A 27,551-nucleotide genomic window follows, 5' to 3' on the forward strand; every position below is an offset into this window, starting at 1 on the left:
ACTATCCAGAAAGTGTTACTTATTTTACACTCAGTGAGATGGTAATTGGATTACGTATTCTGTCTATGAGTTGAATAAGGTACAGGAATAGCCAAGATTTTGGACAGGTAAAAATTATTATAAAATAATGTGTTTCTCATTCTGAAATAATCAAGAGGCTGGGAAATTATTATTAAAAAGGGGGAAATAATCAAATACATTCATTGCTTACAGTCTAAACTATTTCACTATTTCGGTGAACCACGCAGTTGGAGAAAGGGTTAAGCTTGTTCTCTTACCCCCATGATCTTAGTGTGGCATCTGGCACAGGTTGGTGCAAAGAACTGTTCATAACAGCGCTCACAGTACACGCTATTCTGCTCTTCCACAAAGCACATATCAGCCAAGGATTTCTTGCAGTAAGCGCAATTGAATTCTTCTGGGTGCCAAGAGCGACCCATGGCTACCAGGAAAGGACCCCTACAAACAACGGTAATTATCTTATTTGTATTGCAAAAAGATTGAATGATCCTGATTACAAACCTACTTTGTTAGACACCGCATACATATATAACGAGCATTCTACTTGAACCGTGAAGGTACATATTAAAATAAGATCCAGAAGCCTGACCAGAAATGGTCTTTTTCAAGATCATTACTCAAACACTTTGCCAATTGGTTAAAATATTTCATTATTGTTTAGTCATATACATTGGATTTACAGACAACTGTTGGAAAAATCATCAATTGTTTTCATATCTGCATAGCTATAAGTGGTCTTTGTAAACAGCTGCAAAGACAACAGGAATAGGCCAGGGGTTGTAACACAGAAGATAATGCTACTATTTGAAAGCATGAAAAAGCAGGCAAATTTCCAAACCTACACACCCCCACCTCACAATAGCTCCTAAAGTCTCCTGCCTTCTTTTCATCTGAGCGAGCACTGCGTGCGGCATGTTCTAGAAATGTCAGACTATCAGATGACAACTTGCTGTTTGATTATATGGAAGACACATTAAATTCGCTTTGGTGATTTACTCTTGATTGTAATTAGATATAGTGATTATTACTGGAGTCTTTCCATTTCAGAATATATAAAGGGCAATAATCAGCAGTTCCACATCACCAAACTAGCTCCTTTTAGTGGGGGAGACTGTCATTAAACATGGATTACTTAAAGTTGGTTAGCAGTCCACAGGGTAACAATGGGCACTGGTCCAGCAGAGCGAATTGGGAGAGAAGGGAGAGGCATGCTATGAATCACTGGTAATAGAGTGTAGGCATTATCTTTCTCCAGACACAAAAGCAACAATTACATTTGGCTGCTGTTCCAAAATGATGTCTTGTTCCTTTTCTCTCCACAATCCTCCTCCCCACCCCCCCAACTCTCCCAATGAAGTTGTACGTACCTCCTTCAAGGGGTACCTGAGGACCAGAAACTTGTTTAAAAAACAAACAGTGATTTGCCACAGCATCCAAGAAACAAACAATTAGCATGTATAACTTTGCAGTGATAAAAAGTGAACCACACAATAGCAAAATGAGCTCTGGAAATGTTAAATTAATGAAGCAGACAACAGACATCCCTGCTGGGTAATTTAACTGTGTCTTAGGCTCTGGTACTGTATATTAATGTACAATAACCAGTCTCTCTGATTTTTTTTTTCCTGCTTCATCCCTCTTCAAAACCTCATGACCTTACCGAATTATGCTGTTACAGTGCCCACAGAGAGGAGTTCGGCTGCTGGCTGGAAAACGCTCAGCCCTCTGAACTGTTCCCCGGGCTATTGCAGGAGCCCGGGAAGAAGTTGAAGCTGGAGACGGGTAAGCAGAAGTTGAGGCAGGAGATGGTACTGGAGCACCCCTTGGTAGGATGTGCTTTGTGACAGTGGTGGTGGTTTTTCCAGGTGCAAATTTCTGGGAAAAGGATTCATCTGTTACCCAGGGAGGGCGACTTGCAGGCTCAGTGTTGGCAGGGGTGTAGGAATGAACTGGTGCTGGTGCTGTTTGAAGTATCCCAAAAGAAACCAAGAAGTGTATTAAAGTCTTTTCTTCTGATGGCACAACAGCAACACTTACCAAAGGGTACTCCAAGACACACAAAAAATAAAAGCTTCAGATGACACTTAATTATGGTCTGTCCCATTATTGCTCATTAATTCTGGACTGAAGCCAAGGATATCAGCACAATCACTGACTTTTAATCCACACGCATTACAGAAGTCATTGCCTACTGGCTTTTACAGATTTTATGGAGACCATTTTCAAGGGCACCTCTTCATTTTCTAGCAGGGATGGATATGACAATTCTGTGACGATTTCAAAGACTGCCATATAATCTGTTTAAGACAGGTTAAAAATAGAAAGGCCAGATCATGTAATAAAGCTTTAGATGGAATTCCCCATAATTTCAATAAGAAGTTATGCTTAAATTTTGATCTCATTATATTCATTAAAATGCAGCGTTTGCCACAGATGTTACTGTTATCTATCATTTGTAGGTTTTACTTCTAGGTTTCTGAAGAAAAACAGGCTCACACAGGGAACACAGAGATAGAGAGCACTGGAAGCAATATTGAGGGAGCCAATTCAGCTCACATGACCAGCAAGACAAAGCCAACAGCACTTAGAGGAAGGCCAGACTTGCGGTTATGACTGATCTCAGTTCAGTTCTTGGCTCTGCTACAGACTTCCTGTATAACTTCGAGCAAAGCATAGTATCTCTGTGCCTCAGTTCCCATGTATAAAATAGAAAAATTATACTTCCTTTCTTCCACCCTTTGACTTTCACATAAAATCTTCAGTGCGACTGCCTCTGTGTTTGTATGCACCAGGCTCTAATCTTGGGTGGAGCTTTATCACATAAAAATAAGCAGAAGCTAGAGCCTGCACATACCGACAAGTTTTCCCATTGCCCTGCTCTTTTCAGAACGTCAGATCTCGCATTGTGTAGGACTGAAGTCACTGCCCAAGAAACTGCCTCGCTTTGCCAAGTACACGAGCACTAAAAGCTGTTTTTCCTTTGCAAGGAAAACAAAGTGAATGATTGTTGGTTTGTGTGAGGAGGAACAGAAGCTTGGAGAGTTGAAGTGTTTTGCCCAAACGAGAGAGCACAGATTTGGGAACAGAAGTCAGTTCTCCTGCAGTCTAGGCCAACTCTCTGTGTAGTAGATCCCAGTGCCAATAAAATGATGACCGAATACAACATTTACAGTTTTAAGGGGCTTGCAGGTAGAAAGGTATGTCAACCAAGAAGAGGGTTCCAAATGTAACATGGATATTTCTGGATAATTAAGTGGTGAGAAGATTATGTTCTACTTAACACTCCTCCCTCAGCCCACACTCTGCCACACAGAATAACATACACTGATTATTGGCAATTGCAGGTGCTTAAATTGCATATATATCAATCCACTGTGATCACCCTAGTGATCTCTGATTTTCTTCTTTTTATTGAGTTCGAAGTTAAAGCTAATGAGTCTTCTTGATAGAACTTTCTTATGCTACAGCATCAACAAAGTTTCTGCCTCGTAAAACTGTATCCCACCTTAGCTTGAGGCTTCTTTTTTTTTTTTTTTTTTTTTTTTTTACTTGGGAATGGTAAACAGTGTTTAAAGATTTCAGAACAGAGAGTTTATATGCAATCTCTTTAAATCCTGAGGCTGTTGCTATTTGTGTATTACGGTATTAAGCTAGGCAAAATTAGAAGGCAATATTTCATCTCTAATTGGTGAGTTCAAAAGGCTCCCACCTATGAGGCTCTTTAATTAAATAAGGTGACTTCTAGCTCACTCAGTTTTGTGAAAGGATTCTCCCTCCCCCAAGAGCCAATTCTTGTTCATGCAAAGTACAGCAGTGTATCCCACAGAGGGACTAACAAAATGGTCACATATTCAAATCCAGAGTTCCAGAAGCGAAGAACAAATGCAGTCCAGGTACCATTTTTAGGATGTCTTTTTCTACGATTGTCTTTAGTAAATTCAGCTTACAACCTCTTAGTTTTTCACTTTTTCTTCCGTAATCTCACAACGTCGGTGTTTTATTTTTCAAGTTTGTTTATTCCAACCAATAAAGACAGCATATGATTTATCTGGGTTCAGATTAATCTAGACTTCTTTGAAGGATAAACACCGGGGAAGGGTCTTTGTCTTTCATTCTCTCTACCTTCTATTTCTTTTTACTCTATCTATCTTTTCTACTTGCTGCGGTAAAATAAAGCAGCAAAATATTTTTTTTTTCCATTTGCTGAAAGAATATACCAGGGGAATTTCTGCAAAATGACAAATGCTGGGTGTTCGCAACTGCTCTGAGTTCTCTTTTCAGCCATTATCATTTAATTTTACAGGCTGGATTTATTACATATTTTGCCCCTGTGAACAGGCTGGAATTACTATTGATTTAAAATAGTGTCATTGCAATGTATTAGAAAGGTTTCACTAACTTTGAGATTTTAGCTATAGTTATTAAGAGGGAATTATTATCTTATAGCTATATCCCTAAGCTTATATGAACAACTCTCTTGTAGTAGTAACTACTGCCATACAAATTCACCTTGCATGTTTATGTATTCCAAAGTCTTCCAACATAGATGCAGCAGATAAAGGTGCTGTTTGCTGGTAAAAAGTACTAAGATTCAGTATATCAGAGAATAGATTCTCAAAATATCAGTATTGTATGAGCTGACCCTTAACTGTTCAAAAATGAATACTTTAAATAATTTAGTAACCCAGTCTCTATCACCTTGTTTCTCTCAGCCCTCAGACTCTCTTAGAGTAGGAGAGAAAGAATAGGACTATTGTTATCCCGAGAGAATGGCAGGAGAAGAGGTCTCTCTTAACAGCCATAGGAACAAGCCAATTCCTTGTTTCTGGGGAATTTGGAATTCTCCCCATCAGCTCTTCATTTATGGTCAATAGATATTTTCCCTCCAGAAAAAAAGGCGTGTTACCAAAGATTCATTTAGTAAAGTAAAGATTCATATAGTCTCAAATGCTTTAGTCTTACATACTAGCTTGCATTGTGAAAACAATTCCCCTTTTTTTTTCTTTGTTAGTAGAACACATAATTGTTATTCTTAATAATAATTTTCCAGTAACAAATGTAATTCATAATCACAACTGATTTGGCATTCTACACTTAGCAGCTGCATCCTTGAAGCCCAAAACATTCCTATATACTGTTCCAGTATATAGTAGATGACAGACGAAGCAACAAGTCCTTTATAAGAAGACTATTCTTACTCAGAAGAATTTAAAATGAAAGATGGCACGTAACCTGCTGTTTTAGTATTGAAGGTGCTTAGGATTCAGTAAAAAGTTCATTGAGATCTGTGGATATCTTTCTACCAATTTCTAAAAGAGCAGATCAGGCCTTTACACTTGAGCACTTTTACAAACATGAGTAGTCCTATTTGGACTTACGGATTTAAAAGGAAAGATCTGCTTTCTTAGTTTCAGGTATCATGTTACTTCGTAGTATAAACCTGGCATGTGAGTTGCTTGGAATATATGAAAGCACTAGTCTAGTCTGGGAAAGCCTGCAAGAAAGGAATACACAAGTATTTTCTGCCATCTAGTGGACCTTGTTCAGAGAAGAACTCTACGCTCCTTTTAAAAACAGGTTATGAAATTTACGGGACAGAGAAGGGAAAAGATTTTGGCGTTCACAGTCTTCCCTATAGGAAGAAAACAAAGATTTTTAGCAGCAGAAAATTCCCACCAGAGTTAGGTTAGTCAAAGTAGTACCCTTTCTTCGCTTTAAAGTGTAGACTTACTGGTTACGCCCGTCCGAGCCAGATACTCAACAACGCAGTTTCATTTTGAGATTGGTTTCAGTGTAAACAAGATTTAGCCCCATTATTTTTTTCAATTTTTCAGTCTTGTAAACCGTCTTAGCGATTGATTCAGGTTTCTGGATATTGCATATATGAGGCTGTTGGTGGGTGTTTCAGTCTGGAAGTTGCTGGCCCACATGTTTAAGGGAAACAAGTCATCTCATTCCCATTAACACTGATGGCTAGCATAAAGACATTCCTCTTCTAAATTCTACATTGCAAATCCTTATAGTATCTCCACTATTTTGGCCTTTTCACACAGTGGATTTACAAAAATAGAAGTCTAAGGAATTATTTGCTAAAGTGAGAGCGCAAAGTCTGAGGTTGCACTTAGATTGGAAGAAAAGATGTATTTTGTGATCTTATATGTCATAATTTGAGAACAGCTGGTCCTCTCAGATTGAGATTGCATTTTACACTGCAGGACAGAATTCGTATGCATTGACAAAGTTGGGTGAGGACGTTTTCTAACTGTCTTGATGGTTCGTTTCAAAGTACTATTGATCTTTCCCATCTGCGACAGGAAATGCCGTTTCCTCCATTTCTTCCCAAGTGACAATTTCCCATTTGCTCAGGACTGCAACTGCAACTGTCTCTAGGGCCAGCTCGTGTTCCAAAACCAGTATGAAGTGCTACTACATCAAATATATAAAACTTTAAAAAGGTACCAAAACAAAACCCAAACATCTTCAATAAAACCTCTGTCTGTAATCTCTTTTGTACCTGAGTCACTTTGGGGTTCAATTACAAAGGTATTTTAGAATCCTTTATAGGATATTTCAAACTCCTAAACAATACAGGGAGACTTACTGTTTCTTTCTTTGCCACCTTTAATGCTATTTGAATTTTATCTTTGTAATATATCCCATTAGATATTATTCTGAATTTTCTCCTGTCCTCTGGAGTACATTATATCCTTGCAGTGCCTGCAAAATAAGAATTTTCCACACGCGGGCAGACTATATATACAGTTGTAATAAGTTTGTTGTATACATAGTGACACAGAACATAGTTTCCATACTGTGTATTTTAAGCCTTTATTGGGAGGCAATGGGGCTCAAAACCAGCAATATAAGGAATTGCAAAGATGCCCATCACAGGAGAAAACAAAAGCATTGCCTCTTATTCCGAGTCTAATTCAACAACCAGCTTTAACAGATACAGCTACTAATTGGATATAGCTACAGATTTATTTCTGTGGCAGGTTTGTATATTGAGAACTGGAGTTTATAATTCCCCCAAATGAGCATGGGGCTTAGTATCAGTCAGTGCATTTAGGAGATATTTTGACTTGCCACAGTTTGCTCTGTTCTGCATTATGGAAATAAATCCTCTGTCTTTATCCTTCCTTCTTTTGCAAGACAAATATAATAACATTTGCCTTCAGTGAGAACATGGTATATGCTGACACACTTAACCAAAAGCAAATGAGGAGAAGCTGAAACCTTTATTTACTCTGAGACCCTTTAAATAGCTCATGATAGCTCTGAACTGGCTTTTTCCACCTTTATATCTCTAATATTAAGATCATCAATTGATCTGTCTGTCTGCTTTATGTTTAAGTAAAATTTCTGCATTGGTTTCATTTCAGTAGATCCAGAGATAGAGCGTTATAGAAGACAGATTTTAAGACTGTTAGAATTCTTGGCCTTTTCATATTTACTTGACTGTCACGATATAAATCAACTTTTTAATTCTCTTGCTAAGATCAGAACAAGCTTAATTTGAAACAGAACTGCATTTAGACTTATATTGCTGCCTCATTTAATTTGTTCATTTTGAAGGTTCACATTTTGGTCATCAATGGTTTTAGAAGTTCACTCCATTTGTAACACATTAATACAAAGGGAATTTAAATAACATCAAGGAGCATATTTTCCGCATGAATGAATAATCAAATATATTCCTTCAGTAACTGGATCTGTGGGAAATGGAAGCATAGCATTATGAAGTACTTCAATAGGTCATTCTTTATTTCAAATATAAGCCTGAGTTTGAGAAGTTCAATATATGGCCTTATCCATTTTGCAAATATATCCTACTCAAGCTACCTTCACTTATTTTATCGCCTTCCTGAGTCGTGCATTCTTAAGGTATTTTATCAATTCTGAAGTGTCATTGGGCTCCTAATTGGGCGCACTGGGTTATTTTCCAAATGTATTTCTTTTGAAAAATCAGGCTACACATTTTTTATTACAGATTTTTCCCTTGCTTTTATTCTTCCTCCATTTGTTCCACATTTTCACTCCAAAGCAGAATACCAATACAACATAATCCTCAATCTTCAGATAATCTGAAGCAAAACTAGCAACTAGCAGCCATTTGGTTCCACGTATATAAATATTTCCTGATATGTGTGTGTCCTATTGCAAAATGCGCATTCTTTGCATTTTCTTGCATTTTCTTTTCCTAAAAGAAATGCACGTGCATTTCTTTTCTGAATCCTTTCAATACTTTGAAGACACCTTACCTGGCTGGTAGACAGAGGGCTTTATGCTGGCAGTAGTAACAACTCTGTGTTTTGAAGTAGCAGAAGCAGCAGGACTTTCACCGTAGCTTCCAGAAACTGGCATTGGTGTATATGACTGGCTTGTGTTTCTAAAAGCAAAATGAAGGTATGAGCAACTTTATAAACAGCAAAAGTTACTGATGATAAAATAACAGATCTGGCAGCTTCCAAAGCACTCCGAGAGGAACTGTCCTTGAGAGCTACAGAGAGAATACTGTGAGATTCATTAGTCTTTATCATTGCTAAGAATGATAAATTCTTTTTTGGAAAGAAAAAAATTAGCTGAATAAGGATTTTAAATGATGCCAAGTTGCTCTTGTTGTCACAGAAAATAGCTTACTGAAGGAACATGACAAATTTATTAAAGGAACTCTTAGTTTAACAAGGGATCAGACTTCAGGAACATACATACAAAGTTTGGGTTTTCTGTCCCTCTGCAAACAAACAGGCCTGTTCTTGTCTAAGATAAATCAATGAGGGATATCTTGTTGACTTAAAAAGACACTGGCTCAGCACAATTACTACTACTACAAATACTAACTACTGTTTATAAGCATTGTACTCTTTTCAAAAAGATTGTAGTGACCTTTAAAAAACATTTCTGAAACTAACTCTTTTCCCTATTTAGACTGAAACCACAATTTACATTAATTTTTCTAAAGTTCAGATTCAGGTAACCTAAAAGCACGATATGCAATATTATGATGCAATTTCTGCATTCCTAGATTAAAAACATTTGCTCAGGATTTCAAACATCAATAAGAAATAGTTTTTCTCTATTTTATGGCTCAGATGGTGATTTTCAGTTTGATTATAATAACACATTGAAATATATGCCTCTTCTATTTGTCTGTTACTTAGGATGATTCTATTTGCAGTGACTTTGCTTCAGAGACCACTAAAAGAGCATTACAAACAAAGCAAGCAAGAGAGAATAAAGAAGTACAAGGAAGGGAAGCAACAGATACCAAGATGCGTGCAGTAATAAAAACCATTCACTATTGAACATCATTCTTACTCACCCTGAAAACATAGTTTTACTTTCTTTTTCCCTTCAATGTCACTATCTGTATGAAACAGATCCCTATCCATTTGTGCTGACAGTTTAGGAGTTATTTCCGTAGTGGCTTTGTCTATAGGAAAACATTTGTCAGCATAAGAAAAGAAGCGTCCAGCTTTGCCAGACCATTGGTCCATCTTGACTTACACTTTCTTTAACAGTGGAAATAGATGCCATCTGGAGAGAACACGTTATAATTTTTACATATGGCAAACCCAGCAAATTCCTTCCAGTACAGGTAAAAAACATTCTGGCAAATGTAAACTTTTGATTTTTAATTTTGAACAAAATAAACCTATCCTCACAACATAGCTTTTTGCTACTCTGACAGTGCTTGTACTATAGATCTAATTAGCATAGCATTGCTGCCTCAGGCTAAATTATTTTGTCTATTTAGTTAGACCTAGAAACACAGCTATTGCTATAATGACTATAGCTAATTATTTCGGTACCTGGTCTAGGGCTTATGGGTGGATTTGGCTACACTATACCATGAGTGAACAGGACTCTCCAAGATAAACTATTTTAGTGGGTTTGTATTCACTGTAAATTCCGTTGTGAACTGTGCTGTGATTTTGTAACCACCAAAGCTGTTCTAAGCACAGTAAGACTTTTTACGTTCCATTCTTACCATCTATTTCCTGTTGATACCTCCTCATCTGTACTGCATAAGAACGCACTGTACTCGGGGTCACTGGATAGAGGATCATTGCTCCCACCGTAGCACAGACAGGAAGATGTACACTTCAGGTACACTGGCTTCACATACAGCTTTCAAAATGCCTTTAGCTAAACACACACTAACAAAAGACTTTTCCTTGTTTTAAATTCTACTATTCAAGGTAAACTAGACAGAAAACCAGTAAAACATACTTACCTTTACAGGATCAGTGATTGATATTTACAATGTGGATTAAAAGATTTTAAATCATGTGTCATACAGCCTTAATCTGAAAATGGCATACACTCATACTCCCAGATGTGCAGGTCCATTGGTAGAAAGACTCATTTGAAGCTCTTTTAATGCGCAATATGCATAAGAAGTTCTGAGCCAGATTAGTGATACTTAGACTGTCATGAAGAAAAATGGTTATTCAAAATTCAAGTGTTTCCCAAAGTTAACAGCATGGTAAAATCATGCCACTAGATTTCCTTGGATGTTCAGGGAAATGAAGTTGAAAAAAACAAAAGCAACACCCCCTCCCCGCCCCCCATATTCATAGTACCAAAATCATGGCAAAATTAAAAGAAGTCAACTACTGAACTCTTTTACAAGTGTATGATGCATATTAAATACAGTAAGATAAAAAGGCTTCTCAAAGAGAAATAAAGTGTTACACTACATCATTAAGGGTTTTAGTGAAGTTAAAAGATTTATCAGAATTTCTGCTGAAGAAAAGGAAATAGCATGTGATTAAAAGAAAGAAAGAAAGAAAGAAAGAAAGAAAGAAAGAAAGAAAAGAATAAAAAGATGTCCTAAGGATCAAAGATGCTTTAATGGAACAGGAAGCAATGGCATCTTGAAAAGCAGTGAAAGCACCCTTACTGAATTTATCTGTAGCAGCCAATGGCATGTGACAGGCAGCAAATTAAATACTGGCTCTGAAAATTATTAGTTGTCAGAAAGAGTAAATATTTCTAAGCAGATCATTTTTATGTTAACACTTCACTAGATGCCTACTAGCAGCAATAAACTGGTTTGTTAAGTGCTTTTAAGGTAGAGTAGCTGCACAAAACATTTTTATACCTCTTCTTTGACTGGTAGCTGATGGAGGTGGAAGAATGCCGGTTGAAACTAAAAGAGACAAAAGTTGTATTTGAAAAAAATATACCAAGAAAATTGGGATATCTTGTCCTACAGTGAATTTCCTTATGAATAAGAAGTGCTCTTAAGTGCTAAAGTAAACAACATGTACATATTTATAATCATCTAAGATCAGTATTACGTTACATTTTGCTTATCTTATTTAAGCTAGGAATCATAGTGAAACCTGAATAATGGTAACATAAATAAGTGAGCCGAGTATATTGCTCCATAAGTCACTCTCATCCAGTTTTGCTCATTCTTTAGTTGTGGAATTCCAATTCAACCACTGGACTGTTTGCTTTGACATTCACCATTTATTTGTATTAGCACAGAAAAATAAGTATGACTTTCTTTTTGTCAGTGTCATAAGCTTAAGTTGCATCAAATCTTAAAAGCAAGCCTTGAATGAACCGAAGGCCAAAGATCAGCTAAGTCTCCTAGCTTATGAGGCAACTAGGACAACCCCACAGAAAGGACAGGCTGGAAGTAGTTGAAGCAACAACATCAAGACGTTACGTTCAACTTTTCCCTTGCAGTACCTACCATTCTACTGTTCATTTACTAAACAGAGTCTTAGGTAAACAGGTAGATTTTTTTTTTCTTGGGGAAACAGCATCATTTCAGAACATAAATGATTCATTTATGTAGATATAGAAAGTACTTTAAAAGCCTGCACAATGTATGATCTGAGAAACAAGAGGATTCAGAATGAACACAGCTCCTGACTAAACGCGGAGCAGTGCAGGGCTACATGGCGTCAATCACATCCCACAGGAGCACAGCCCACATTTGCCAGAATTACCAGAAGCCTATCATATGCCAGTTATTCTCCTAGCTTCTGGAGAAGAGTTTTTCTTTGCTTTACCACAGACACAGTGCTTGGATTAAAATCCTCGGATCACAGAAGCTACACCTTCCTTTTAGAACCATAATCGTAACTCTTTCCATTGTTTCTCCTGGTTTTGTATTCCCAGAGCGCTGTCTCACTGGTTGCCCTGCTTTTCCCCTCCAGATGGAATAACCAATTGCATAAAGAGCTTCGCAGCTTATTTAAAACACTCCTGCTATGCTTTCTTCTTTGTAAGTAAGATCGTAAGTGACAAAGTAAGGTAACACTGCAGATTTAAAAGTAAGAGTAACACGATCAGTTAAGGATTAATGACTTCAAACATTCCTCTTTAGGAACATTATAAAGATTTTACTCATGTTAGGTGTTATGCATATGGCCTTGCTCACAAAAGCAAAATCACTATAGAACTGGATCTACCAAAGTTTGAAATCAAATTTAAATAGTTAAGGACATTGATCAAGAAATCCTCCTGCATTTTCTCGGTGGACCTTTTTAAGGTATCGAGAAGGTAAAAAACCCCAACAAACACTGGAACAATGGTGGTAAAATCTCAGCCTCATTCTACCTGAGCATGTTTTACAGGATGGGGATACCATTGTAACTAAGGTCATCCATATTTTATTTTGAACTAGAATTACATGAAATGCTGCAATGCTCCAATGGTATATGCCAAGCTGAAACTGGATTTTTAAGTCTGTATTTTGGCATGCTAATACATTGCTTGATTTCTAAATGAAAATTTGGATTATAAATTAATTTAGAAGCCAGTTTTAGACCCTTATGTTTGAATACACTAGCTATAATACATGACAGTTTTTAAAACAAACATGGAAGTAGTGCACAAAGATAAAGAACCCATTTCAGCTGCAACACAGCCCTCCAAAATCAACGAACCAACCAACCAGAGTTTGCTCCTTGTACCTGATTATCAGGGAACCAATTTTTTACAGGTCCTACAAGTTTCTGATTTGCCTTTATGTCCCGAGGCTTGCTGAATTACTGAACTTCCAAGAGAGGTATTAGCTAAGACAATAACATTTGCCCGCTGATAACAGCTTGAAGTGTATGTCGGCATGATACCCGTGTCATCCATTGGCAAGTAAGATTTTAGGGCAGTAGCGTATAAAGCTGATGATATGCTGTAGATCTTATATCTTTGACTTAAGTATTTGCCAGGTACGAGCAATAGGTTTTAGTAGTCTGATTAAAGCATTGCTTTCTGAAATGGACAGTTGTTTTTCATAGATTCAAAGAATCTTTCAGGCTGGAAGAGACCTCAGGAGGTGTCTCATCTAACCTCCTGCTCAAAGCAAGGCCAGCTCTGAGGTCAGACCAGATGCTCAGTGCTTTATCCAATGGTGTCTTGAAAACCTTCAAGACTGGAGACGCACAGCCTCCCCGGACAACCTGCTTCCTTTGAAAGGGGCAGGAAAGGGTAAAATGGTCCACGCCAATCTAATGCAGGAGATAAAAGACATTTGATTTGGAAGTAAATTTTAATATCTCAAGGTGATCTTTTTATCCTCATTACTCATTAAAATTGTGATTCACACTGATTAGTCCATATTGATACATAACTACAAATGAATTTATAGTTTCAAGGCCTCACACTGCTTCCCTTCTCCCTGTTAAAGGAATGCGAAATTAAAGTGAAATGGATAAAGGCTCAGTCAAAAAATAGTATTATATTAGCTCTAAGATCGCCATGCAAGTAGTGTCAGCAAATAATGGCTATCTTTATACTAATTTATTAGCTGTTTATATGTAAATTATACATAATTGTTGCTTAACTGTCATTTCCAAGACAGCAATGAAAATGTAGCTCTTTTATGGAAGAGTAGATTTATCCCAAAAGATAACAAAAGATATCTGCATCTAATTCTTAGACCAAAAGCTATGCCAGCAGTTGTCAATCTGTCCCAGGTAACTGTTGTACTCTATTCCTGACCAACATAGCTACCATACTTCAATGTGAAGAGCGCCTATTCTGGGATTCAGAAGGTCTATCCATAGTTCTGTGATTAATACAAATTCATTATGAGCTTCTTAAATGTATAGCCTTCAGTTAAAAAAAAGTATGCATGCATTAACCGTTTTGTGAAAACATGCCTTCTTCCTACTTGGGCAGCCTTATTTTAAGGATTTTCTATGATGATAAACTGTCTGTCTCTGAAAGGTTTCTAGAGATCTACCACTTTTATAACTCTGATTTAAAAGCTCATGATGCTATGATTCACATATTCATAAGGATTTCCAAAGTTTTTAGATGACTCTGAGTACAGTCTTATAACTCAATAGTCCAATTTTAGCATGGCCTTCCTGACTAGCAGCATTCTCAGTGTTCAAATCTATGTCTGTCTTCACCTAGTCAGACAGCTTCACAGAATAATAAAAACAAAATCCAAAGGAAGTTTTATTTCTGAAATAAAGTCATTTCTTAAAACTGGAAAATTTGTAGTTTTGACATTTTAAAAGTGTGATGTGTTCTTTAGCCCTCCCCTTATATCCTCCTATTCCAGATACTCAGAAATTGTCAATGAGTAAAATTTTTTTTCACTCAAGTGTAAGAATGACTTTCTAATCTTGGATGGGCAATAAAATAAATCTGATTAAGATTTTTACCAGTGGAGTCCTAAAAGTGATATATGCAATGCATCTGTGATTTTATCTTTCTGCATTCCTCCAAAATTGTTCATTAAATGAAAGTCTTTCATTATGTGATTGTTTTTCTTGAAGGGGAAAAACTAGGGCCTTTTGTGAGATCAATGCTAATCTCAATGAAATATGCATATATTGCAGAAATAAAAAGTATTACGTGCAGTACTACTACAACATGCAGGCTTCAGAGACCTATTATTATGTACAGTTCTCACTGAAGCTAGTGGAATACCAAGGAAATCTCTTATGCAGGTATGTAAAAATATACCTCTCATAGCAAGATTCATATAGGTCCTAAGATATAGGCTGATGAAACATGAATAGATGTCCTCTGTCTGGTCAGAGCAGTCACCAAGGCTTCAATTTAATTTCATGTTCTGACCAATGGATACATTTCAGTCCTCAACTGAGAGAAACACTAAAACTGAGTCTTTTCTGTAGCTCAGAAGAAATAAATAGGTTTTGCATGCCAGCGTTTAATCAAGCTCAAATATGCACAGTTATCGTTGCTTAGGAAGCAAGGGACTTTGCCTGGTTATAAGAGGCTTTTAACTGTCTCCTACAACAACTATGTAGGAGTCTCTTCTCCCAGAGATGTGTGATCATTCCAACTGACTAAGAGATTTGTTAGTAAAACAAACAGTGGATGAAATAGTACAGGTGACATTTAAGAACCTAATCATACCACAGGACTGAACGAAAAAGCAGTGTAGTAATTACTTCTGAAATGCACTGAGTACTCTCCCAAGTAACAAGCGATAGGACAAGAAGAAATGGCCTCAAGTTGCGCCAGATGAGGTTTAGATTGGATATTAGGAAAAATTTCTTCACCGAAACAGTTGTCAAGCATCAGAACAGGCTGCTCAGGGAACTGGTTGAGTCACCATCCCTGGAGGTATTTAAAAGATGTGTACATGTGGTGCTTAGGGACGTGGATTTAATGGTGGATTTGGCAGTGCTAGGTGAACGGTTGGACCCGATGATCTTAAAAGGTCTTTTCCAACCTAAACGATTCTATGATTCTCACAATGTGAGAATTAGGTCCTCTTAAGGTATTTTGTGATGGATACCCACAAATAATTAATTCCTTAAGTAACTCATCACTTTGGAATTTTCAAAGTTCATACATAAAACTAGATGTCAAGGGCAGTAAACACCCTTGCATCTGTTCTTACCTTCTATTCTTGGTAACATTCTGGTGACATTCACCAACTTCATAGTTTAATTGAAACTAGAGTTACAATTAGTGTACTTCCACTCAAATAAATAGAATTACATCAGCAATTAATTTTATTTCTTATGTTTTATCAGCTTCATACAGGAATTACATCTCCTATGTAATTCCCATGGCTGTAAATAGCCATGTTCATGTCCTAAAACTCAGAACTCTTCTGATCTTCTGTTCTGTGGCTATTTCATTTTTGCATTGGTTTCAGTGACGTGAAGCCAACAGAAATGCTTTCAAGTATGTACCTATGCATAGCACTTAACTGCTGTTTTCGATGATACTCTTGAGAAAGATCATTATACTTCTTAATGTGTAGCCTTCAAACTTGTGTGCTTTGTTCATTTCAAACATTACCTTTGGGTGATTCCTAACTACCTTTTTATATCAAGATAAGAGAGACATGGATAATTATAATCTCAAATGTATTGCTGATTCAGTTTTTCATTATTTCTGAAGATTGTGTTCAAATAATGAATCTTAAAATCTACCGCTTTCTTCTGTTAGTCTTGACAAAGTGTTAGTGAAAGCAATGAAAAGGCTTAGCAGTGAGGCAGTACAGCAGCATTCTCTCTTTCTAGTGATAGATGCTACCTTTCCCTATCAGTGGTCTTTCATTAGTCATGATTAAGAGCATAATAAAAGAAAGCCTGCAATTCCTGCGATCCTGTGTTTTCACCGGGGTGGGGGGGGGGGGGGGGTGTGTGTGTGTCTGTCATTCTCACCCAGTGTCACTAGACAAATATTTTCATTTTAAGATGGCAAAAACAGCACAAACCAACCAACTGAAATATCTTTGTTCCAAAAGGATCTTTTGGTCACATATCCTAAATCTAAAACTTAGGTGTTTCCTAGCTCAGTTTTAACGTGAAAGATAAGCAAGAAGGCTCTTCCTTTAAACACATCATGCTTTTCAGTAGACTCTGCTAAGCCAATCTCTTAAGAAGCTGAAAACGTTAAATTGGAGAGAGTAATACAGAATAAAACCAAATTAAGTTAAAAGAAGAAGAGGAGAACTTTACAGATATACCTAGACTGAGATGAGATAGCAGACGAAATAGTGGAAGCTGCTAATGACATGTTCTTGGACCCATGGAAAGGCTTAGGCTGTGAAAGAGAGCTGGGGGCTGCAAGCACTCTGCAGAAGACACAGTAAAAGCATGAAAGCATGTACAAAATAATTTAACAGGGACAAAAATAGTGACATCAGAATCAAGCCTTGTTGGAGTTCAGATACAGGAGGACTGCTGCATAGTTACCAGGAACAGGTTTTCTGTAGCATACATCTGCAGACTTACAGAATAGCACAACCAAGCACATTCCTACAGAACACAAGACAAAATGCACACATTATGTAAAAATCGTAAAACCAGAGTCTATAGATAACTAAGAAAGACAATATTTCAGGACAGGACTTTTGTCAACGATACATGTTTTTATCTGCAACATCTGAAGATGTTTGAGTCTGAATTCAAGCTAAACTTTTTAATATGCAAGCAGTACCAGACAAAAGATTCTCCTATTTAAAACACAAGTCATTGGCATGATTAGTTTAGTAGAGGCATTTATTTTTGAAGCATATATTAGATAATCCATTTTCTTCATATTACAGTTTCAACTGTGGGATAAAAATTACTTAAACCGTATCGTTATTTCATGTGAAAGTGCCTTACAGCACAGTTCTGAATTACAGAATAATACCTTAGTCAAACCTCCTTTGCTGGCTGGATAATTGATTTTCTTGCACTGGAATAAAAACACTGGAGTCCAGTAGGTCACGGTTAGGTAAAAACTGACTAAAGTGAGAAACTAAGTAGTTGGTATACATAAATAATTTAAGTCAAATAGCAAAAAATTAAACAAGCAGTAGAACCAAGAGAACATTTCCAATTCCATGTACACAAATCTAAGATATGACAGACTACATCTCGGGTCTCAATTATTTAAAGTAGTTTATATTACTGGAAGCGTGTTTCTCCTTGGATTTTTAAAGCATGCTAAAATATACATCTTTTAGGAATATTCATGGAGCAAAAAACAAAGATAAAAGAATAATATGCACCAAAGGAATTCACTCTTACTATCTCCAAAATTACTATAACGTGACAGTGGTATAAATCCCACGTGTTTCTTCACAGACTGACAGCTTTTAATATACAACTGTAACTCCTACTGTACTACAAGTGTTATAAATGCATACCTCCTTGAAACTCACTTTAGCTCTATAGCTACATCTCATTAGAGAAAAGAGAGCAGATAAATCTAATAGAAATTAATTGACTTAATACCTTACAGAGCAAGTCACTCATCAAATGTGTGGTTTTACTGACATATTGCTCATTGTCCACCATGTTTTACTGACAGCTGCTATGATATGGTAAGCTCAATCACGTGAGTAAATGACATTTTCTCATTTTCTGTTTCATGTCATACTGCAGAAACACTGGTAAAAGAACCTTCATTCAACCACTGTAACTATTATGAGGAGTTGTTTTGGTTTTATTACAAGTGGTCAAAAACCATTTCTAGTTTTAACCCTAGACTTGCTTTCTAAAAATGTAAGCTGTATTGCAGACTTAAAGCTACATTTTTTAGGGCAGTTTTATTTTGCAAATTCTTTGCAAACACGAACAACATATACTTCAAAATAAGAAAACACACCAAAATATATAAGAGCATATAAAATAGGTTACAGCTTTTACATACTACATTCTTAAATTAAGAACGTGTATGCAGCATTTCCAGAGCCATACAGGGGCGTATCTGTGAAAGGACAAAGCAATGAAGCATTACCTTTGGAAGGAGGATGAGAAAGACTCCTGCACTACTGAGGTGGTTGCTGGTGGTGTCATCAGACTGGCTGTATTTTGAGCGGCAGTAGCAGGCTGATGTGCTGAAGCATGTGGTGCAGGAGCAGAGGCAGAACTGGTAGACACTGGAGCATGCTCAACAGGGGTACTAATTAGAGTTAAATTAAATAAAACAAGAAGCATCTTAAGAAGGTGCGTATTTAAATGTAGAGCATAAAACCTACTATGTTTGAACCTGAAGCTGCAAACATAGTAGCAGGCTGTGTTACTGAGGGAAAAGCACAATTATGCAAAGAAAAAAAAAGACATTTGTTAGGCCTTTTTGGATGTGCAGTTAAGACTAATGCAGTTTTGGTCCTGCTTGACTGAAATTCATCCCAGGTGTTATACAGCACTTAAGTCCTGCTCCCACTGAAGCCAGTGGTAGGAAACATGGTATGCAATACTTAAATGGTTGCAAAGAGCCTGTGACAAACTCTTTGAGCTCAGATAAATTGCACCTAATATTTACTCCTGGAGCTGAAGTTTATGTTAGGAGTAAACTTTTTAATTAGATGAAGAAAAGCAATTTAAGGGATATTATCATAGTCCTGTATCAGCAGGTTTCCTGCAAGTTCTCATAGTCTAGAAATCCAGTCAGCACAGTTTTGTGTTGGGTTTAATCAGTTTTGTGCAATACAGGTAGTGGAAAGATGTTTAAAAGGAGACCATTCATCTCTGACCTAAACTCACCTTACATGACACTGGCCAACCCATCAAATAATAAGATGCCTTTTTACACATAGAACAGTATCCAAAATACAAAGGGAAGATGTAGCATAAAATTTTACTACACCAGTTTTAAAACCACTTGGGTGATGAGTACGAGCTGTTATCCTTGTGGCCCTCGTGCTATTGTGGCCCAGATAACATGGAGCAGAGAAATATTAATGTTTAATTAATTTTCTCTTTATTTGATTGCAAAATAGATTAATTGAAATGAATAATAACAGTAATAATCTAGCCTCGTATCTTGTGGCCATTTTAGTAACCTACTGAACTACTAGTGTCTTTCATCACCTGCTAGCAGAGCACCCAGTGCTCATTAACATATTTCAGCCTTGCAGCCTCACTCACATTTGGAGAGTATGACTCATCTCTTGCAGACAAATGGGGCAAAGTTATCTATTAGGCAGCTTTGCAAGACAGTTTAGTCAAAGCCATCCACTGCTAAGAAATGAACCAATCTTTTGGGAGGTTCAGTTTATTGTCTTCCACTAGCTCTTACATCAAATGAGAGAAAAAAAAAGAAAAAAAAAAAATCATTAAGTGGACTTAACAGGATTCAAGTTCTTTGCTGACTGTTTCGATGAACTCAGTATCAACAAAAGAATAATAATATGTACATTCATTATTCACTTGTCAATAAACCTAACAAAAATCACTAGGTCATTTAAAATTAAAAGGGGGGAAAAAAGGGAGAAACAAGAGAAGACAAAAGCTTAATTTTGTGTTTAGGCAGATCTTACTGTGGATTTTCTTAATTATTATCCACAGAACAAATAAGCCACTGAAAAACAACTAATTGCAATTTGATTTTTCAGATTATTATACTATTTTGGGGCACAAAATTCAGTGACAATATAAGCATATGTCCCCCAGGCATAAGGGACATTTTTCTTGATGCCATATTATTGTGCTGTAGATTAATTTTCTTTAGTAGTTACCCTAATACATCTATTTCTTTTTAAAGCAGGGCATTACTGTACACGACATAGTTGTCTTGTCCACAAGCAGCGGTATAAGAATAGATATATTTTTACTTCTTTTGACCTAACTCATAAGTATATTGCCACATCTCTGGGTTCTTACAAATGACTCCTATCAGGGTGATGGAATTCAGCAATTCTCTTGTGCAATGTACAAAGAATGCCCAAAATATTCTTTCCTGAGCACAGTAAGTATCAAATAACAAAAGAAAGCTTACATTTCCATGACTGTTTTCCAGCCAAACCTTAGCCCTCAAACATACTTTCTCTCAGCTTTTTTTCCTATGCAAATTTGCCACTGTGCAAATATTTTCTCTGTCTTTCAGCCATTCTATCTAATATTTTCTTTTGCTTCTCTCAGAAGCACTGATTCAACAAGTTATACTCCTCAGGACCTAGAATGAGTGCTCGGTACTTCAGAATGCATAATATCCCTTGCTCTTCAAGGGACTGTCCCATTTCCCCCTGTCCTCGTCCTCCTCCTCTTCTCCGCCTTCTTGTAGGGTTGAGTAGTCTAATTGATGGTGTCTTATTTCAGCTGAGTATTTTACTGTTCGATTAGCTGAAACGGAAGTGTGGTTGTTATGCCCACCAATTTCAAAGTTGAATGCAACCCACAACAAAAGCAGAAAATCAGTATTTTCTCCCTTATGAGTTTCATCTGCAATTATATACATAACAAGTGAGCTCCTGAAAATACTCATCCTGTTTGCAATTCTGGTTTTCAAATCATTACACCACAAGTTTCGCAACAGTTTTGCAAAAGTTCATCCATCATAATACGCATTTGAAATTCAGATCAGTTCTCCCATCTTGATGCATTTGCATTATGATGCAAATTCTTCCGCTTAGCTAATACAGTATCAGTTACATAGACTATGTAGCAGAGTAGCTGTATATAATACATCACAGCTATGGATCACGGGCTAGTCTGGTACTGAGTTTTAATACTCGCAGGATTTTTTTTGCCCTGTGCAGCAGTGGGTACTGGAATTGTCACATTAAAAGGTGTCGAGTCTAAATTTAGTACTTACATATCTTCGATTTGGCAAACAGGAAAGGACTGAAACTATACTGCACATAAAAATGGAACTTAAGATATGTCCTAAAACCAAATACAAACTAGGATTTCACCTATTTTGTCTTTCTATTATTTTCACTGACGTGAAAGGGAATTTGCTACAGATTTCAAAAGAATCAAGACTTCATACCTTGAATAGAAGAAAACAGTGAAGTTACTTAATTGTTGTAATGATCTCCAAAATGTTAACCAAAACACATACTCAGTGATATATATTTAAAAGAAAGAAAAAAAAAAGATAAGAACATGTGTGGACATGGACCTGTGTGGAGACAGATTTGAACTGGACAAAGACATATAAATAAAATAAATGCAAATATACTGGAACACCTTATAAAATTTAAAAGAAACACAAACAAATTTTATCTTGCATGCTGTTTATAATAGTTCTTTTTATGTGATTAAAATGTTAGAGGCTTGATCATCTTCCTGCAGGGTAGAATATATTAAATTAACGGAACAAGGAATTGGAATAAATATAAACGAAGTAGATGTAACCTTAAAAATCAGGGTGATCTGGTTACATAAATTATATGCAGTTGGTAACTAATTCTCTACTCAGTTTTATAGAAAGAACTCAGACTAACTTGAATGTTTTTAGTTTAACCACTATAAATTTTAAATTATTAGATATTCAAATAAAATAATTTTTTTTTTCCTCAAGATTGCCTCCTTTCTAGATTTTCAATCTGATTTTTTTTTTTCCAGTTCTTCAGGTGCAGAAGAATTTTAAGAACTGATAAATGTGAATGCTGCTTTATAAAATAGATCATCTATTATAACAGCTTCATTATTACATATGTTAGAGTTTTTTCTTTTTTTTTTTTTAATACCATCATTCTGTACACTTTTATTCTTTACAGTATTTTGTATTTTAAGGAAAATCAAAGGAAATTATGTTCTCAAACATCTCCATATTTGTGGTAACAAATAAACATAAAATGCACAACGTGAGTAAGTTACGTGGATGAAAACAAACACACATATCTCTTCTTAGCTGATTTTCACTCATGAAAAGGAACACAGATCAGTAGAGGTTAAGAGGATAAAAATGGTTAACAACCATAATGAGAAAACACAGCAACAAACGCACTCTAACATTTAAAAAAATAAGTGCAGATACACTTCTTCCTCTCAGTAAAGTCCTGAGTTCTGAGACTTTCTGTCCAAATAATAATCGAGTGGATTATTAAAGCAGTACTTAAGTCTCCTTTATGTAATGCATGAAGTTCTCTTTGTTTCAAATCCTCCAACAGATCTCTTGTAAAGAATTGAAAATATAGGGAACAAAAACAAATAGGCAAAAATTATCTCCTGTTGTAACATTTCTAGAAAATGTGCTGGAGAAGGCATTTAGAAAGACATAACGTGGACAAGTTTTGCATTTCAATATGGGAATGTTTGTAGAAATACAGTGAATAGTATCAGCTGCTGTTTCTCTGCAGAAGGTGCTTAATGACTGTTGTCTCTATATTGTAGGTGCGATCCTTAAGAGTGCCACTTAAAACGTAAAACCCACATGAACTGGAAGTTGCTGGAATTTGCAGAACTTAGACATCTGCCTTTTAGGCGATGGGCATTTCCGTCTGAAGGAGTTAGAGGTTGTTATTACCAAACCATTCCAAAGCTCCAAACCGGGTCAGTTATGCAGTTACACGTCACAGTGTACCTTTGATTACTGGATGAAGTAAGAGGGACTTTCCGGCCAGTAGTGATGAAACCGGCCTCCCTCTGACTTGGACCCGCTCCAAGCCTCACAGACCCCTTGGAGGCCACTGGCTTAGCACTGTCAGTGTTGGCATCCATGGTGCCTGATTTAGGAGGATGCCAAATACTTGAGGTCACATACTGTGGCGCATGTGTAGTAGCTGTAGGCCTGGGTAACAAAGATTACAAGGGGATTTGTAAATGAGGTATTTATTATCACATCACCAATTTCTTAGGTAATAGTAGGTATTTGACAGAATTCCAGCCACAGAAGCAGCTGGTGGTTTAATAGAAAAAAGTTTGTTTGATTTTTTAGTTTTCAGAGATACATGTTCTTACTGTCTACCATACTAAATAAAGCAGCATTTTAGAATGCTGATACCTGGCCCTTTAAGACAGCAGTTATTATTTATATGGAGTAAAGCCTTCAGGATTTAAAAAAAACCCCAAAAAAACCACAACAGAAGTGCTGAACCTCATAACTGAAAATTCAAGTTAAGTCTAGGTTTAATAATGAAGGCTTTATTTTTCTGCCTTTTCTTTTTCTGGGAAGAAGACTTATACCCGTAAATATCCAGTGTCCTCTCTTTGTATCCCCAAATTTCTTATACTATAGGAGATCGTCATGATATTGCAGATGAAGTCATGACAAATCTTGATAGTTTATTAGTTTTAAGGCTTTAAGAATTAAAAAAAGGTACCTTGTGTTAAATCTGGAAACCATATTGCTAGGAATATCAAAATAAGACACATAGCAGAGCTGTGATGATAATGGAGGTGGAGAAAAGCTATGGTATGACAAACAATGCAAAATTAAGGCAATGTAGTATGACACTAACACCAGTCATACATCAGAAATTGTTCCTGGTAAAATAAAATAATAATAAAAAAAGAGATTTCAGTGGAGCAGCTGCATAGTCCTGTGGATGATTTTACACAAATGAAACTGCTAGTGAAATGCTAACATGTGTTACTTGTTTTTTCAATTTAATTTATATACAGTTGTTATACAGGAATCAAGGGGTTTATTTCATTCTTTTGACATAATTAATTTAAAAATAAAAATAAATTTCCCCTACAGTTCCAAGTGCCAGTTGCCATTGCTTGTGTCATTAGTAATGATAATGCTTGCACTTGGATTTTAATTCAATGCAACCTTTGTTCAAATGTGAGCAGTCTCATGAAAAACAAAAATAAAAAGTGGTTGCACATTGTTTAGGCGGGAATCAACAAGACACAGGAAGGCAGTGAGACAGAATTCTTTTCGTGACAAACTAATAAGAGGCGTTTCTTCGCTCCATTAAACAATTGGTCAGATTCACTCAAGAAGTACCTGAGTTTCAGTACTTGTATGTTTTAGTATATGAACTAATAGAAAACAATACATTTCTATATGTAACTGCAAAATGTGCTGAGATTCTTTGGGAGAAGAAAACTTTTGAAATGAAAGAACTTACAGAGATACTGTTTTGAACCTCATAACCCATCGAGGATCAATCAAGATACGCAAGAATCTGATATATAAGTGTTCTTAAAATACCAAAAAGATAATCTTATTTAGATTTTAAAAACATCTTGAACAATCTAGACAAAGTTTAAAATGGAAATTGTTCTTAAAACTCCACCACAAACTGACAATACTCCATTTCAAGAACATTTGATAAAAGCTTCTTACTTTTCAGGCTTATAAGTTCTGAGAAACATGATCGCCGCCTGCCCCATCTCACAGAGCTTTTTGAATTCTACATTAGAAAGAAATGCCTAACAAGCCCACTTAGTTGAAACCTCTACAGTCATCATCTGCTCAGTGTACAAATTCCATGTTTTTGAGGTCAGAACGATATGGGGAAAGTGGAGGTAAACTCTGAATAGGAGGTAAGCCAAACACACACAGCAAACATTACCTGTTTCCTGATGCTGCAGCAACATTTTCCTTGTCTCTGCGAAAGGAGGGGATAGAGTATGAATAAAGTAAATGCAATTGCCAGTGGTGGCAAAAAAAAGCCAGGGAGAAAGAAGATGGGTTGAGGAGAAATGTTTGGTTGCAAAAAGCATCCTAGAGTGGTTGCTCATAAATATAGTTGTGCGAAACCTCTTCAGCTCTCCAAGTGAAACCCACCAAGTATGCAAGTTTACTGTATGCTTCTTCTCAGTTGCAAACAACTTTGTTTCAATATTAAAGTAAAATGAAGGAAAATTAACAGTTACAAATTAGACATTATATGTATGTATATAATTTCAGGTATAGTTTTGACTTTAATAAGTTCCCTCTTAAAAGAAAATTTCAAGAATATTCCAGTGGAACACATTCTGATGCCAACTCCAAGTGGTACAAGTAATCAGACTTGGGCAGTCCTCAAGGATCCAATATTTTGAAGCGATAAGCAGCTAAATGGTTAACAAAGACTCATACAAGATGGATTATATATGTCTGGCATCACTTAAAAATTCTCTGTCCTACCCAAGTAAGTACTAGTTTTCTCAATCTAAGTTGGATTAGAAACATGTGAAATCATTCCTTCATTGAGGTGAGGAGTGAGTAAGCCTCAACTTCAGTGACAGAGAATTAGGCTGTTATTCGGTAAACACACATACACGCTTACAAAAATAACTGATCAGTTTAAGTTCAAGCAATTGTGTATCTGTAAGAAGTTAGGACAGAGGTATTTTCATAAAGAATAGAATCCTTTAGCCTTAGACTCCTAAGTTCGAAATCCAATTAAATAATTGAGATAGTCTCGATATTTAGCAATTTAGTGGGTGGTTGCGTCCTTTCCTATTTAAGGAATTGTGCTGGAATTTCAACACGTTTAAAGTTGAAATATGCCAAATGAGAGCATTTTTCTTAACTGAAAATTAAAATTAAAAAACGCAAAGCAAATGCCCTCATTTACCCAACTGAACCTTCCTGCTGAAAAGTCCTTTGAAAAAAAGGAATACATGTATTTATTTATGTGGATTTGTTGGGCTCCAATCATTATCTTACATTGTGTTTGGAAAGCTATTCTTAATATTTTCCACATAATTAGTAGTATTTTATATATTTCTCTCTGTGTTTATGTATGTACACATACATATATACGTATGGTCACATACTCTTTCCTTAGTTTAGCTCCAATAAAGTTATAAAACCCAGTCCATTTTACATCAGCAAAGGTTTGGGCATAGGTGTTCTCTACCAACTTTTAAAACCGCTAACTAAAATGTCACCCATAAAATATGTGAACTGAAGCCAGATTTTCAAACCCAGAAGTAGATCTGAAACGACCCTCAGATGCGGCTGTCTGATTAAGAATGTGATTATGGTCAGAATGGAAGAACCTGTCTTGAAAGTAAATACCCCAATAAGATCAATTGGTTCACCACTCTAAAGCAATGAGAAACCAAACACTATCTTTACGGTAACCAAGCCGTGAGTTCACTGGAACGTCAGGTATAGGAAAGCCAGGATGAAACAAGGTAGAGGAGGATGGATTAGAAACTGTGCGTGTGGGGGGGGGAAGTGTTAGCGTAGCAAGAGCCATCATCATGCGAGAATGTTAAAAAACACAGTCACAGCCTGAAAAGAATAAAGCATTGTTTATTTCCAGTGTTACCAAATATTCTATGAGAAATTACAGTCAAGACCAAAAGGCAGGCAGTTGGGGTCAGGCAGAAGCAGCGTTAGGCCTCTGTTGTTACTATTAATCTGATCCAAGCTCTTCTGCTCCACTAGCTGTGGCTATACTAAGGAATGCAGAAAAGTGTCACTTGACTTTGAGGTTAGGATTTCACGAAAGCTTTTTCCATGAGTGTACAAGTACAGGATAACGTTGAGTGACGATGGCAGGGGAGTTGTGAAGATTAAAAAGAGAGAGAGAGAAGTATAGTAAATATACTTCCACAGAATAAAGCAAAGGAAAAGGCAGAGAGTAAAAGCAAAGATGAGCTCAAAGGCACACAATACTTCTTCATGGTTTTGCTTCCAGAAACTATTTCTCTTCCCAGTCAACAGGAGTAATTCCTGTTTGGCTAACAGTGAGAAAGGCTCAAGATCTGATGTGTCTCTTATTGGCCATACTTGCATTTTGAGGAACAGACTATTGGATTTCCAGCCTTTACAATCAATCATTTTCTGCTAACTAAACGCAGAATTAATTTTCCTTTTGAGTCAAATACATCCCTGGGGCAGGCTCAGTGAAGTCGATACCTTCACAACATGAAAGAATTTGGCTCAGAATGTTATGAGCAGTTTGTGTCTCTGTGGCTACACAGGCTGCTCAAATAACTGACAGCAGTGGATAG

At 36.5% G+C, this 27,551-nt stretch overlaps 1 protein-coding gene across 1 annotated transcript in view; it reads right to left on the reverse strand.

Annotated features, from left to right (window-relative positions):
- The window catches only part of LDB3 (LIM domain binding 3), a 119,624-nt gene that overhangs the window by 6,986 nt on the left and 85,087 nt on the right, over nt 1-27,551 (reverse strand). The window contains exons 8-14 of the mRNA XM_050899395.1: nt 25,172-25,207; nt 18,715-18,879; nt 16,952-17,059; nt 11,129-11,176; nt 8,283-8,410; nt 1,682-1,982; nt 279-459 (exon numbers count right to left, since the gene is read on the reverse strand). Coding sequence (XP_050755352.1) covers nt 279-459; nt 1,682-1,982; nt 8,283-8,410; nt 11,129-11,176; nt 16,952-17,059; nt 18,715-18,879; nt 25,172-25,207 — 967 coding nt within the window. The remainder of the gene's footprint in view (nt 1-278; nt 460-1,681; nt 1,983-8,282; nt 8,411-11,128; nt 11,177-16,951; nt 17,060-18,714; nt 18,880-25,171; nt 25,208-27,551) is intronic.

Source organism: Gymnogyps californianus, chromosome 6 (genome assembly GCF_018139145.2).
Source record: "Gymnogyps californianus isolate 813 chromosome 6, ASM1813914v2, whole genome shotgun sequence".
Taxonomy (NCBI): domain Eukaryota; kingdom Metazoa; phylum Chordata; class Aves; order Accipitriformes; family Cathartidae; genus Gymnogyps; species Gymnogyps californianus.